Raw genomic sequence first — 16,554 nt, 5'->3', positions numbered from 1 at the left:
GAAACAAGCAGAACCAGAAAAACAGCAACAGCAAGATTGTGCAATGATTAGCTATGATGAACTTGCTTCATCTCAGTGGTTCAGTGACCCAAGGCAGTCCCAATAAATTTTGGATGGAAAACACCATCCAAATACAGAGAGAGAACTATGGAGACAGCATATGTTGATTTGCATTCAATGTTCTTTTTTTTTTTTTCTCTTGTGGTTTTTCCCTTTTCTGATTTTTTTTCTCACAACATGATTCATAAGGAAATATGTAAAAAAATGAATGTATATGTATAACCCTCCCCCAAAAGGTTTCTACATGTAACTCTAATATGTAAAATGTTGTTGCTATATGTAAAAAAATGAGTTAAAAAACTTTTTAAAAAAGGTTAATTGGAACCACTAGAAAAAAATAAAATTAATCTATTCCATAGAATTGACTGATTATTACTTAGCCATTCTCTCTTGTATTTGCTCAGTTAGAAATTAGAAAAAAAAAAAAAAAGAACAAAATACAAAACTAGCTAAGAAGTTCGCCTCTGGCCTTACTTGTGGGCAAGTTACTGTGAGTAGTGGAGACCCAAGAGTTCTCTGGAATTTAACATTGGAAAAATCCCAGATCCAGAAAAGGGTGTGTTATCTCCCTTTTCTCTTCCTCTGGTCATGGAGGAATGACAGACTTTAGGGTGTAAAGAGTTCCCTAATCTGAGCTCATTGGGAAGGCTCTGCAGATGCAGGAGGTAGAATTTGTTTATCAAGCATTTGTGATAATTTGTCTTTCAAGCAAATTTTGTTCTGCCTGCAGGGAAGACCAATGACATTTTGACTCCTAGTGAAGAGGAGGCTCAGGAGAACCAGGGAAGTGAGCTGCTGCCTCCAGAGCAGAATTCTAACCACAAAGACGAACAAAAAGAGACCCTTGAACTCAGAGAATCTGCTCAGGCCCAGAAGGGGCCGGGTGGCCTTCTGGTCAGTCATGAAAATCATGAAGCTGATGAGCCAGAGAGGGATGAACTCGTCATCAGGGAAGAGGAACAACATGGTGAGCAGGAGGATGCTAAAGACGGTAAGTAAAAAGGATTTCTGAGTGAGACTTAGGCTGACACATCTTCACTCAGGAATGAGTCTTCTCTTCCTTATGGAAATGGATTCTGTGAATTTTGTAGAGCATGCGTTCACATTTTAGTGTTTCCCCAGGAAAGAAGCAAGCAAGCTTTTATTGAATGTTTACTTAGTGTCAGGCACTGAACTAAGAGCTGGGATACAGCTCTAAACCAAAAACCCTGTCTTCAAGGAGCTTACATTCTAATGGAGAAGAAAAGATGAAGGGCCCTAAAAAGCTGAAGCAAAGGTGGGTTGGAGAGAGAGAAAATATAGTGGGAAGAGAAGACCTAAAAAGAATTTCAGTCTGGTACAGCATAAGGAGAAGGATTAAATAAACCAGTGATCTGAGAAGTGATCTGAGGCATTTTATGCAACATGAATGTAATTGTTGTTTTTCTTAAAATGAAAGATTTGGTGAACTTGACTTGTCTCCTCAGAGCTTTTTAAACTCTTTTTAAGTAGTAATTCAAGCCTGTGAGTAGTATGAGGTCCTGCTATTCTGTTAGAGTTATATTCTTAGTTTTGAAATTTTGATTTATTCATTTTAATCTATTTTCCATTTGAAATTTCATTTACAATTTAAAAATCTGTTTTACTGGTTCACTCTCTTACTCAAAAGCTTTATTAATTCCCTATTATCTATAAGAGAAAATGAAAACAGCTTAGATTTGCATTTAACATAACTCACAGTTTGTCTTCCGCCTACCTTGTTTCACCTTGTTCCTCTTATTTTTATATACCCATGTCTTTTATATACCATGTTCTTAATCTAGGCCCAAGCCACTACTTTGTATTTGCCCGGGCTATCCTTCATGCTTAGAACATACTTCCTTAACTTTTCACAAGAATTCCAAAAGATCTCAGATTTAGAAATGGAAGAAGAGAGACCTCAGGGATGATTTAGCTTGTTATTATTGGGTCGTTTCAGTTGTATCCAAAGGTACTAGAGTAGTTTCCACTTCCTTCTCCATCTTATTTTATAGATAAGGAAACTGAGGCAAATGTTAAGTTATTTGCCTGAGTTCACAGAGGCTGGATTTGAATTGATAAAGATAAATCTTCCTAATTTTAAGCCCTCTCATTTTTATAAATCCTCTTCTTTCTATTTCTGGGGATGGAGATGATCTCTCCATCTTCAGATTTTCTTACAGTATTTTGTCTGATTGTCTTCTTTCTCTTCTTTGTTCCTCAGTTGAGGGATGGAATTGTATCATTTTTTCATCTTTGATCTCTTAGCACATAGCAGTACACCTTGGCATGTAATAGGCATGTAATGTGGTTTTAAAATTGAGTTACTCTGGGATTCCAGATTTTAAATTGGAAGAGATTTTAAGGACATTTTGCCCATACTCTGGTCCTCATCTTCCTTTTCTGAGCCAAGAGGAATATCAGATACAAGGTATGGCCTGCTATATTCCTGAGTGTAGTAATTTTAGTTATTGGGAAATATTTCACAAAATAAATAAAAAAACATATATATTAATGTGTGTGTTTTTTTAAGTCAGTACAAGCCCCTTAAGGATTTTGTGCTATAGTTTAGTGCCTCCTATTCTTATTTGAGTTTAGCACCATTGAATTTGATGACCTCTCAGACCCCTTTTGTCTGTAAAATATCTGGTTTTAAATCTCTTCTTTTTAGAGGAAAAAATCTAGAGAGAAGAGACTTTTTGATAGATCCACAGGGAGGAAGAAGAGGGAATTTGAAGCTGGGTCCTTGAACATAAAATCCAGTTCTCTCTTTATTTGACTGGGCTGGCATTGATTAGCACTGATGGTCATACATTGTTAATGACATGTCAGATTACCTGGGTTGGTAGTAAAGCCTGACTCAAAGACAATTATTATTCGACCATGTGCAAGTCATCTAATTCTCTAAACTTGACTTCTTTCCTGTATAAAAATGAAGATAGTACTTTTGATAGTACCTGTCCCACATATGTAAACTTTGAAGCCAAATGTAAATAGCTCCTATTATTATTTCTTAATATATGTGATACAAACTTTATGTAAGGCTAGACTTAAGGGAATAAACCAATTTTGTGACTTTATCCCACTTTAAGTAATGAAGTGCTGTACTCTGGTGCCCTAACCAGGTGAGATCTAATTAATTAAATCTATTACAACGAAGTAGGGAAAGGCCCTTGCTCTCATGGAGTGTACGGTCCAGTAGAGGACAAGACTCCAACTCATATATAACTACAATATGTATATGTGTGTGGCTAAAATGAAGATATTAGAGAAGTATTAAGCTAAGTAATATGTGATTACATATAGTGGGATTATTTGGAAAGACAGCTAGTATCTGGAGGTGAGACCTAGGCTTTCGATTGTATCTGCTTCAGCTTGTGGAAGACATGGTTTGATTCATGCATTCTAGATCCATTTTATTAGGGGCTTCTACCAGCTTGATTCTGACTATCCCAGGTTATAGAGGGTTTGGTGACTACCTAATGTAGTTAATATAGCTCATTTTAGATGAATAATACCCAAAGAGGATTTTTCAACAGAAGGAAAACTTTCAATGTTGTTTCTCCCCCCCCCCCCCCCCTTTTAGAAACATGTATGGATTCTAGCTTGACATCTTACCTGCTTCAGGGATGAATATTTGTTGTGTGGATTTCTTCTATTTCTTAGACATTTTTGTGAACTCTTGTACACTCCTCCCTTGCCTCTAAGAAATGTCACATGGTGGTTGATCCTTTAATGAGCTTTTCTGAATTTAGCTAGGTCAGTCCACAAAAAACAAAACAATTATAATCTGTCACTGGGCTCATATCAGAAGTCATTCTAGTATGGTAGGACCTGCTGGGACTTACAGTTCACCAGAGTAAGCCTGGAGATTATGTGATCACCACAAAACCATAATATGAGGTAGGAGAGTAGGTAACATTTTTTTTTAAGGCTTATGTATATTTAAATAATTGTATAGGTATTTCAGATGACCAATGAACAAAGACCAGAATTGAATAGAAATGAGAGATTAGTCCAGATTGTTTTTACAATCTTTCTGATGGTCTCAAACTGCTCTTTGACACACACATGCATTTATTGTAAGATACGTGTTTCTCTGGTGAGTGTACAGGGCTGTAACTTGGGGAATGCCACAATTTCTGAAGAATCAGAATTGCAGGTGACCCTAAGGGCAATAGGAAAATAGATGACAAGCATAAATAGACTCCTGTATATTATGGGTGATAACCTGCATTCAAAAAGTGAAATGAAAGTCATCACCTAGGAAGTATATCATCAAAGGGCAGGTCATTTAGCAAGAACATGGAACAACTGCATGCTGCCCTAGGATCCCTAAATACTGAAAGGTCTCCAGCTTGTTGGGTAGAAACTCTAGATTTATGGGAGGAGATGGTAAATGATTGCACAGAATGAAAAGGCATAGCTGGCTCACACTATGCATTGTTTGAGGGATTACACATTTGAGTGAGATCATAGATTGAAGATTCAAAAGAAATAAGCAATTGTGTCAATATGGCTTTTGTTCAATTTGTTTCTGGATGCTGCTTTTATTTTTCCTTCTCTTGAAGAAGTAGGGATGCTAAGCATCTTGAAAGAATATATCATTCCATACAACACAGCTCTTCCTCTTGTAAAAAAAAAACAAAAAAACCTCCAGGCCATTTTACTTATTAACCTTTGCTTGTAGCAAATAGGGAACTATTCCTAAAGAATGGCAACTACTAATCCAAATAGAATATCCAAAATAGTGTTTGCTTCTTTTCCGTTAAACTTACTTTCCTCCTAAAATTATTTAATTTCTAGATTTTTTCCTACCATATCCCCCACAAAGAATATGACTTTTTACTTAGAGGGATTTACAAATGATAGGTTTAAAGGTAAAAAGGCCTGTGCGTGTGTGATGTGTACTTACAAATTCACATACAGGGTATACCAAAAGTGTTAGTGCTATTTAGTTTTTTATTGTTATGCTGTTGTTATTTTGTTATTGTTTAATAACAACATTGCAGTGAGACTTTTGGATACTCTGCATTATGGATTATTACAGGGTATAGTTGCAAAAGAGGGAAAAACAGTGTTATAAGATTATTCAGTTAGTAGTTTTTATTTCTCAGTATTCTATTTCTATGTAATACACCATAATATTTCTAAAGTAGAGGTCTGACTTAATTAGTCTGTTGTTCACTCAGCAGGTAATAAGCATTGATTAAGTGCTTAGCATGTGCCAGGCAGAATGCTAAGCCTCTATAAATAATATATATATACACACACATACATATACATATAAATATATCCAGCTGGAAAATTGGATAGAGTATTAGATCCAGAGTCAAGAAGATCTAAATTCACATCTACCTTTCAGACACTTCCTAGCTGTGTGATAAGTCAGCGTAAACCTCTTTTGCCTCAGTTTCCTGAACTGTACAATGGGAATAATCCTTGTACTTACCTCCCAACATTGTTGTGAGGATCAAATGAGATATTTGTAAAGAGTTTTTGGCATAATGTCTGACACATAGTAGGAGCTTTATAAATGCTTATTCCCGTCCTGTTCTTCTTCCTCCTGATCCCCCAAATACAATCAATTTCCCCTGAAATGGAGGGAGGCCCAAAAGGAACTTTAACCAGTGGGAGAAAGAGGTTGCCCTGGTGGAAGTTCCAGGAGCTTCCAGGTTGGGCGGGCAGCTGAGTCATGGAGGTAGAGTCCTTCCAGTCAGAAGCAGAGCCGGGAGGGAATAAACCCCACTTTGGGTCACCTCTTAAGCTCTCAAATCAAAAACAAGCTCTTAGCGTTTCAGCCCTCCACAGCCCGGCTCCCATCCAACTTTCTAGCCTTATTCTCCCTTCATTGCCTTACTATCCTCAGTGGTCAAGCCGATTTCTTGCTGTTTCTTACACATGACTCTCAGTCTTTCATCCCTGCAACATATTCCCTCCTCACCTGTTTTGGAATGGAGTTCTACTTCATGGCCATTTTCTACATGAGGTCTTTCCATGGTTCTCCATTTTAATATGTTCTCCTGCCCCTCCCCATATTTTATTTATTCACAGGCCTATATCTGGAAAGTACTTTAGAATACTTGTTAAATTCCTTCTTTTTTTACAGAAGAAACTAAATGATAACAAATAAATAAAAGCTCAGTCATTAGTTCAGGATGGTGCCAGTAGTCCATAAGCAAAACTAGCATTTGAACTCTGTGCTCCCATGATTCCAAATTCAGCAGGAAAATTTACAACTCTTTCTGTTGAATCAGACTTGCTTTTGATTGTTTCAATATCTTTTTAGGAGTAAATCAACCCAAACCAGAAATTTCTGAAGACTACAACAATGATGAAAATGAAGCTGAGTCTGAAAGAGACAAGCAGGCGGCTCTCATAGGCATTAATAACAACCTAAATGGTAAGTGTGGTTTGAGGTCTGGTCCTTCTTATTTTATCTTTTTTTTCCTCACAGGACTGTATTATCATTTCAATCCAAATCATTATCTTGTCAAGCTTAAACTTTTAGGAACTACCTTTTCTTCTTTGGAAGACTTTGCAAAAGCCAATTACATTAAAAAATAAATTTATATTGATATAATTCATTTTTATATTACCTGGATTTCTCCCATTATTCCTCCTACTTGTCTCTCTAAGAGAGTCATACTTTACAATAGTTTACTTAAAGAAGAAGAAGAAGAAAATTTCTGTAAAATCAATGAAAACATTGCAAACAATCTGACATTAATAGGCAGTCTTCCAAATCTGTGGACCCTGACTTCTGCAAAAGAGCAGTAAGGGAGAGGAGAGGAAAAGTATATTCTAACTTTTCTCATTATCTCCTCTCTGGGGTTTATATAGTCTCGTTCTTTATAATTTTGCAACATTCTGTTTCAGTTGCCTTATAATTTTTTCCATTTATACTGTTGAATTGATTACATTTAATTTTTAATTTTTTTTTTTAAATTAGGAGGTAGAATTCAGAACCAAATTTCATGCCAGGGACTTTTCTGGAGATTATATATTATGCTGAGGTCTCTTTAGAGTTGTTCATTCATAATTGATGGATTCATTCAGTATATTTTGATTCATATTTATCTTCATGATAAATGCTGCTCCTGTCAGGGAAAGCCTCTAATAGAGAGCTTTGTCTGGAGCTCTCTTTTCTTCTTTTTCTATACAATTTCATTTGGTGATCTCACCAGCTTCTGTGGATTTAATTATCTTTATGTTGACAGTTCTCATATCTATCTATCTACGTATCCTGCCCTTAACTTTCTCCTAATCTCTAGTCTTATATTTCTATTTGTCTTTCAGATGTCTCAAACAGGGTGTCCTGGAGACTTCCTCATACTTAATAAATGTCAGTGGTTCCCTGTCAACTCCAGGGAATATAAACCCCTCTGCCATTCAAAGCCCTTCATAACCCAGTCTTCTCACCTCTCTCTCACTCTTACCTTTCTAGTTTTCTCTCACCGTACTCCCTGCCATATGCTCTCCCATCCAGTGATACTGGCCTCCTGGATGCTTCTTGAATAAGACACTCTACCTCTAAGCTCTGGGCGGTTTTTTCCTGACTGCCCTTGCCTCAAAAGCTGTCCCTCCTTAATATTGCCTACCGATTTCCTTGGCTTCCTTTAAGTCCCAACTAATATCCCGCCTTGTACAGGAAGCATTTTGTAGCCCCTCTTATTTCTAGTGCTTTTTCTCTTTTAACTTTTTTCCTATTTATTCTGTTTACAGCTTCTTTGTACATATTTATTTTCTTATTGTCTCCATTAGATTGTAAGCTCCTTGAGGGGAGTTCTGTCATTTGCCCCTCGGTGTTCAGCACAGTGCCTGACACATAGTAGGCCCTTCATAAGTTTACCGACTGACTGACTTCCCAGAACTTGTGCAGCATTTGTTTTGTTGTCATAGTAATTTGTCATAGTAATTTCCATCAGTGACAGATTTTTTTTTTTTCCTTTTTTTCCCTGAGGCTAGAGAGTGTTAAGTGTCTGAGACCAGATTTGAACTTGGGTCCTCCTGAATTCAAGGCTGGTGCTCTATCCACTGCGCCACCTAGCTGCCCCTGATTTTTTTCCTTTTTAGAAAATATTCAGCATTAAAAAAAAATACACTGACATGATAAAAAATGTTCTCACCAAATAACTATAACTTGTGTGGTGCCATAACAGAAAGATAAGATTTGCAATCAGAAGTTTGAGCTTGTGCCCCAGTCTTAGCCTCCTCCTCCATACCAGCTTTGTTATCATCTTCTCTATTAGATTGCTTCTTCCTTTATGAAACTAGAAGGCTCAGAAAAGTGAACTGATGTAAAAATGCCTCAAACAAAAAGCCAGACTTCTTCTTTCACTGTTCCAGAGAAGTCTCCATGTAGAAACTCTTTCCCAGTGCTGATCGCACCTTGTTCTACAAGTAGTAGTTATGGAGATTTGCCTGGGCCACTATGAGATGGGGCTTGAACCCAAATTTTCTTGATATTGTGGATGGTGATCTCTCCTGAAGGATAAAAGGAACACACACACACACACACGTAGAGGCAGGTGTATATTTGAGAAGCTCAGAATTATCATGGTGGTAATAGAGCCTATTTAGATTTATAGAGATGATAGAACTGGAATCTGCGGATCCACAACTGGAACCCAGATCTTTGAGTTTCAATCAGATGTCTTTTTTTCCCGGACAGTAATGTTCTAAATACCTAAGATCTTAACATTGGACTAAGTTGAAGAAATGAAATATAATGGGGATAAAATAAATTTAATGGGTATTAAAAAATTAGGAACAAAAGCTCATAAAATCAATTTAACAAATAAAAGGGGAGGGGTATGGCTGGACAGTTTGCCTGAAAAAGATGTAGAAATTTTTAAAAATTATTATAGCTTTTTATTGACAAAACATATGCATGGGTAATTTTTCAACATTGACCCTTTCAAAACCTTCTGTTTCAACTTTTTCCCTCCTTCTCCCCATCCCTTCCCCTAGATAGCAGTCCAATACATGTTAAATATGTTAAAATATATGTTAAATGCAATATATGTATACATATTTATACAGTTATCTTGTTGCACGAGAAAAATCGGATTTAAAAAGAAGGTTAAAAAAAAAAAAAGGAAGCAAATAATAACAGAGAGAGTGGAAATGCTATGTTGTGGTCCACACTCAGTTCCCATAGTCCTCTCTCTAGTGTAGATGGATCTCTTCATTACTGAACAATTGGAACTGGTTCAAATCATCTCATTGTTGAAGAGCCAAGGATGTAGAAATTTTGGTGGACTGCAAACTCAGTATAGTTGGAGAGTGATGTGGCAGGCTCAAGAATGGTGGTTAAGTGTAAAGCTGCACTAAAAGGTATAGCATTGAGAAATGAGGTGATAGTTTCACTCTACTTTGCCTTAGTCAGACCATATCTGGAATGTGGTGTTGGGGTCTGGGCAGAGGAGGATAGCCAAGACTTCATGCTTTATGTGAAGTGACAGAGCTAGGAATGTTTAACTAAAAGTTAAAAAGTGTTAAGTGAAAATATAGTAGCTATCTTCAAGTATTTGAAGGCTGCTGTGTAAAAGGGAAATGAGATGCATTCTGCTTGGCCCAACAGGACAAAACTAGAATCATTGGGTAGATGTTGCAAAGAAGATGATTACAGGCTTGATGTAAAGAAAAACTTTCAGACAATTAGAAGTATCCCCAAGATGGGTAATCTCAGGAGAAAGTGGATTCCTCCTCACTAGGAATCTTTGGGGAGAGACTAATTGACCACATGTTGCAGATATAAAAAATGGGCCTTCCAAGAATTAGAGGTCCTGGATTAAAATTCTTGTGATGCTTTGTGTTGCTTCACTTTGGACAAATCACTTTCTGCCATCTGTAAAATGAGAGGATGGACTACATGGTCTATAATATTTGCTTTTCAGCTTTAAGTCTAAGACTAGATGGCCTAATATTGGTCCTTTCCAACTTGGATGTTTTATGCCTTGGTATTTTGATGATGATTATTTTATAGATCATAAAATAACCATACCAGAGCATGTTCTTTCTCATTTACCCAACTATGCTGTTGTAAATCTGCTTCTCACTGCATTATCCTTTGATTCAAAGTCTAATCCTAAAGTGCTTTTTACTGTAAATTTTTGCTTTAGAAATTTGAAAACCAGGCAGTTCATTCCCACCTTTTCTTGGCACAGAATAGATGTTCTGGGAGCCTCACATTCATTGCCTAATTAACACACTTACAGCCCCATTTTCATAAGTGGTTTGCCAGAACACAAGGAAGCATTGCACCAGAAGCTGGAATCCTGTGCTATGTCTATCAAAGTAATTCTGCAAAAGATGTTTTGAATCTCTCTTTAAATGTGAGCTAGCAGTCACTTTTTTATTATAGCTTTTTATATAAAAAACATATGCATGGGTAATTTTTCAACATTGACCCTTGCAAAACCTTCTGTTTCAACTTTTTCCCTCCTTCCCTCCACCTCCTCCCCTAGATGGCAGGTAGTTTCCATACATGTTAAACATGTTAAATACAATATATGTATACATACTGTTATCTTGATGCACAAAAAGAATCAGATTTAGAAATAAGGTAAAAATAACCTGAGAAGAAAAACAAAAATGCAAGCAAACAATAACAGAAAGAGTGCAAATTTCCCAGTGTTCTTTTTCTGGATATAACTGGTTCTGTCCATTATTGATCAATTGGAACTGAATTAGATCTTCTCTTTGTTGAAGATATCCACTAACATCAGAATACATCCTCATACAGTATTGATGTTGAAGTGTACAATGATCTCCTGGTTCTGATCATTTCACTTAGCATCAGTTGATGTAAGTCTCTCCAAGCCTCTCTGTATTCCTCTTGTTGGTCATTTCTTATAGAACAATAATATTCCATAACATTCATATACCATAATTTATCCAACCATTCTCCAATTGATGAACATCTGTTAGGATTACTAGGTGAGAACTCAGGTTGTCTGGACAGTGACAAGGTGAGAATTCAGGACAATTACAAGGTGAGAACTCAGGTTGATTTGATAGAAGGAGCAAGCTCATTGGCTGAAGTGGTTCTTCCCAGAAGTCCTTGCATTATCTCACGCCCGTTCTCTGGGAGGATAAAAGAGGACAGCACTCCAGGAAGAGGAGAAGACTCTGCACTACATCTGGCTTGACGCAGCTCTCTGCAGGAAGGGAAGTCGGCTCACTGCAGGAAAGGAAGTCACTTCTTTCCAGTGTGTATTCTGCATGCTTCTTCCCATACCATTTCATCCATTTTCTGAATTCTCTGTCCATTGTCTCAGCATACTTCGCCGGAATGTCTGCTTTCTCCACACCATAGTGATGTTTACAATTTGTGGCTGCAGCCACTTGCAAAACCACCTGCCCCACTCCACTGCCCAAATCAACAAACAAGTCGTCCTCTGTCATTTTAATCTCATCAATCATTTGGGCAACTAAGTCGAATGAAGTTTCTCCATACACCTCTGGAGAAAAGAGCTCATAGTTGTTGAGTTTCTCTGGATCTGTGACTGAGTGGTTATATACTTGCTGCAAGATATGTCGAAGAAGCCCATTGGATGGCCGAGTGTTCAATTTCATGGGCTGAGTTGTTCCTTTCCACAGTTGATGAATGCTATCAATGGCTCGGTTGTACTTGTCACAGAGTCTCTGCATGCTTTCAAAGCTTTTGGTATCATAGTCAATTAAAACATAATTTTCCATGGCAAGCTTGAGATCCGGTATTTCTTCGCAGACCCATCGAATGGTCTCAATGATTTCATGAGCAGCATCATGGTGTTTGTCCTTGTGTTTGCAATTCTTTCCCGCCATTCTTCTGAAAGGAAGTCACCTCTTTCCAGACCTTGTCACTGTCCAGACAACCTGAGTTCTCACCTAGTAATCCTAACAGACATCCATTCAGTTTCCAGTTTCTAGCCACTGAAAAGGGAGCAGTCATTTTATGGCTTCCTTTAAAAGGGTTCTGAAAACTTCCTTCTGAGAGCTGCCACCTGTGTGACAGTGGTCTTTATTTTGAGTGACACTATAATACATACTGAGGAAACAGAAGAAAAAAACAAAAACTCTTTCAAAGATGCTTCTTGGTGGGAGAATCATCATCATCAAATAACATTGTATTTCATTACTTGCTATGATATTTTGAGGCAGGAGAAATTGTACAATGCGATAGCCATGATTCTGGACCTGGCATCAAGACTTTGAATCAGATCCAGTAAAGCGCTCTGAAACAATTTAGATGGACATGAGCAAACCACTTCTCTAAAGCCTGTTTCTCCATCTACAAAGTAGGAATATTTTCAGGGCCTGTTCATGGGAAAATTTTGAGAAAATTGTCTTTAAAACTTCATGCAGTATAAAAAATATAAATCATTACAGGGACTGTATATGTGGGAAAGTTATCAGTTAAACTTTTAGAGATTTGGACAAATTCTTTTTAGTGACTATAATTACAAAATGTTTGATTCATTTTTGATAGAAGTCGTCTTAATTCACAGGTCTTAAGTCAAATTCATGATGAATTAGAAATATAGGTCTTCCTCTATGTCTTCCACGATCCTGGATCCCTTCTCCTACATTCTCTGCAGCTTATCAATATGCTTCCAAAATTTAATACCAAGATACCATTGTAAGACTATCACTACATTTGATAATGCAGTGGAGGCATGTGCCAGTTTTTAATACTTATAGAGCTTAATATTGCATGATAGCTGTTATGACTTGTTGGTTAAATCTGTAGGATTCATATAATAGTATATATCTTTAATCAGGAAACCTAACTCCCATTATAATAACCCACTTACATCATCCACGTTATAATACAGTTTGTTGAAACTCATCCATCACAATGGGAAATGGGTGTTGTGAATGTCGTGTTTCTTCAACTATTAATACAAAAATTCTTTTTCCTCTTAGAACCAGATACTGAAGAGAAGAACAAAGATATCATGAATAATAACTTAGTTGAAGAACATGAAAACAAGAATCAAGCAAAGTGAATCCAGAGTTAAAGAGAGAGCTCATAATAGATAATCCCTGTGACAATGGAACACTCTTTAAGTATGAAGCAATCTAATGCGTGCACTGGGAGATGAGTGTTGGGAAATTTAAAATGTACACAAGATGCTAAGAAGAGGGGGGGAATAAGAATGTCAAATGATCAAATAAGTTTTAGGTTGGTTTGTTTTTTTTTCTGGAATCAGCTTCAAGATTTCTAAACGGGTAGAGATTTTTACAAAGGAAAAATGGACCACTTTTTTTTTTTTTCCATTGGAAAAATGGATAACTCATGAAAAGACTGTCCTTGAAATAGCCTAGAAATCATATTTCAAATATGAATTTTACTGTGATAACATGGCTTCAGTTATTCTTAAATGTAATTAAAAACTGTGATAAAAGTAAAGCTCTTCTGGTCATTAAGAATAAAATCCATTCTGCTCTATGGGACCCTCAGAGCTTTGTTCTTCCATTTTTTTTTTTTTTTTTTTTTTTTTTTGCTGTGGAGTCTGATTCTCCTTTTGTTGCTCAGTGTCCCTCAAATCTGTTTTCAAGGTAAGCAATATACATAGTGAGGACTGGATAGCTAGCTCTCCTGCTTTGAGACAGATGTACTTCTTGGTAATTCTGATAATCAGAATAGTCCTTAAATACTGACTGTTAATACACAACACCTTACTAGCAACATTTTAAAGCAAGACTAAATGAACATTTTTTGTTTTAGTTGTGCGAATTTTTTTTAAAAAAATCATGTAACACTTAAAATGATTGTAACTTACTTTGTATGTAGTTATATTTCCTTTTCAATCGGGAACTTCTCTAGTAAGTCATTATTTCAAGCAGAGGAGGTCTATGATTAACATATAAACACAATTAGAAATGGAGTATTAATATCATATGGGCATTTTTGCAGCACAGGACACAAAGACTGAAATATAGAATTGTTACTAAAGTTACTTTGATTTTAAAGTGAATCCATGCCTACTTGGGTTAAAACAAATTTAATAGAAGATATACTATTCTGGATTTGGGAAGGTTTAGAGAGAAAGGAAAAAATGAGGGTTTTTTGATTCTACATTTTACACATTAGTTTGTAAGGGGGAAAAGTAACTCATGATGTACCAAAGTTTCTTCTGATCTGAATAACTTAATTATTTTGGAAATGAATTCACCTTCTTTTGCAATTTAATAATTAAAATCACTATTTTGTTAGAACACAGACTGTGAACATAGGCAATAGATTTGACATTGCAGCTAATATTTTAGGGAAAGAGGCATCCAACAAAACTATCTATGAAATTGCTTTTTGAATGCAAATGCCAATAATATGAAAATTTCTAAATATTATGTGGCATTATATAATAAATTAAGAAAGTCGAGTTTGTCTTTAAGATACAGTTGGAAACATAGTTTTAGAATTGGAAGGGGGCCTTAGGGATAATTCCATCCATTTCCCTAATTTGAAACACAAGCAAATAGATTGAAATTAAATAACCATATCTAACGGTGCACAGAGCTACCACAAAAACCCAGGTCCAGTGTTCTTTACATTATACCACACTGCATTGATAAGGATTAATGTCACAGACAGGTCATGTGACAATATCTTTCTTTTTTAGTGTTCTATATGCCTCTGTTAACAAGACAGCATTTTTAAAGACCAGGAACTTACTATAAAGCACTTCCACAATTCCATGGTTTTACAGACATTAATCCCTTGGTGGTCAGCCTTGGGATAAAGATTGCACTTTGGAAGCAAGACTGGTCCTTAGAGAATAACTGAGACTGGGGCTGATCTTGTCTAAAGTTCATTATTAGCACAACCTGTGGAACTTGTACCATGTAGGTAATACAGCTTTTGATAACTGCCATGATGGGGGAAAAAAATCGGTAGACCGTTAAGACAATTGAAGAGCATAAAAATGGACTAAAAATAAGTAAGACCTTGCCTAAGCTCCTTGTGACTTTTATTAACTTACTGCTAGAGATGACATATAAAATTTCTCTTGGCTTTGCAATAGTGTCCACAGTCTCATCCTGCTCTTACTCATGCAATGATACATTCAGGGGTTGGAAAACAAAATCAACCATTGTCGATTCATGTGCTAAAACCATTCTGGTTGCCCATTACAGAATCTGACCTGCCATCAAAAAGACAGGATATTTGACATGTTTTTGTCCTTGTTGGTCATGGTTTGGACCGAGTCATCCACATTGAATTCTAGGCCCTCTTGTGGCCATTGGCACATATGTACGAGGCAGCAAACTGTGGAGAGCATTATCCTCTCAATATAATGTCAAATAGGCATCTAGTCCGTGATTTTAGTTTTAATAGCACCAGTGCTAACCAGTTAAAAGAGGAGTAGTTTTCCTAAGTAGCCAATAAACCACTTGCCCAAGCACACTGTCATTCACAGGAATTTTTCTACAATTTAAGGAACTCAGTTTTCCCAAAATAAGTTATATTGGCTTCATCTAATAAAAAGGCCATAAGAATGTTTAGTCACCTTAGGATTGTCTTTCACAAAAGAGAATCTTAGGGTAATTTCCTCTTACAACTTTAGCCATGTGCTCTGACCTGTTAAGCAAATTCTTTTCAAGGGATACCATTAATAATTTTATTGTGTTAGGTCCCTTCTAAAATGAAGGGGATAGGATGTTGACAGAATTAACCTTTTGAAGTAAATCACCAGCTTACCACTATTACACATTTTGAAGGAAAGATACCTTTAGTGTTATGGGGTTTTGGGAGGTGGGGAATAGGGTGGTAATGGTGATTCTTACTATTTGTTAATCATTTGCTTGTAATAAAATTGGAATGGTGAAATTAAATTGTGAAGAACTGTTTTTTAAATTCATGGGTCATTTGGGGTAGATTAGATCATTCCTATAGCTTTGTGTTTGGTTTAGATTAGTTTATCTTATGAAATAATGGAAGGGATAATGTTTACTGAACTTGGAAAAACTCGTCTAACATTTTTGTTTTAAATGTTTGCTTTGAAATTGTTTAACTTTAGAAAAATATTTAATACTTTAAAATAAAAATGAATTATGTTCAGTGTTTGGGTTATTGCATTATTTTATCTTGCTAAACAGTTGCAGAACATTAGTGTCTTTTTGATGATGTATTCATCATTAAAAGACTGGTATGACAGGTGACCTGTCACCTGTCTCCCCAGAACCCAGGACTTACATTTAACACATTTTTTAAAGCAGATGCTGATTTGTGAGTAATATAGTAATTTTTTTATTGGTTTGTTTTGCAAGGTAATTGGGGTTAAGTGACTTGCCCAGGGTCACACAGCTTGTAAATATTAAGTATCTGAGGGCAGATTTGAACTAAGGTCCTCCTGACTTCAGGGCTGATGCTCTATCCACTGCACTATCTAGTTGCCCCCAGGTAATAAAATATTAAGTATTTATTCTCTATATATCTTGGCTATTAGACAGTTGGCAAATTTCATAGAAAGGTTTTTCTCCCCCTCATTTGACTACTTACCT

The 16,554-nt window shown here is 36.4% G+C and overlaps 1 protein-coding gene across 1 annotated transcript in view; it reads left to right on the top strand.

Moving 5' to 3' along the window:
• Positions 1-16,111, top strand: part of GOLM1 (golgi membrane protein 1) — a 92,364-nt gene extending 76,253 nt beyond the window's left edge. The window contains exons 8-10 of the mRNA XM_074280207.1: positions 791-1,051; positions 6,347-6,460; positions 12,973-16,111. Of these exons, the coding sequence (XP_074136308.1) occupies positions 791-1,051; positions 6,347-6,460; positions 12,973-13,055 (458 nt within the window). The 3' untranslated portion in view covers positions 13,056-16,111. The remainder of the gene's footprint in view (positions 1-790; positions 1,052-6,346; positions 6,461-12,972) is intronic.
• The last annotated feature ends 443 nt before the right edge of the window (positions 16,112-16,554 follow it).

Source organism: Sminthopsis crassicaudata, chromosome 1 (assembly GCF_048593235.1).
Source record: "Sminthopsis crassicaudata isolate SCR6 chromosome 1, ASM4859323v1, whole genome shotgun sequence".
In the NCBI taxonomy this organism is placed as follows: Eukaryota; Metazoa; Chordata; class Mammalia; order Dasyuromorphia; family Dasyuridae; genus Sminthopsis; species Sminthopsis crassicaudata.
The sequence above is the reverse complement of the archived record's forward strand: the minus strand, read 5'-3'. Positions and strand labels throughout refer to the sequence as shown.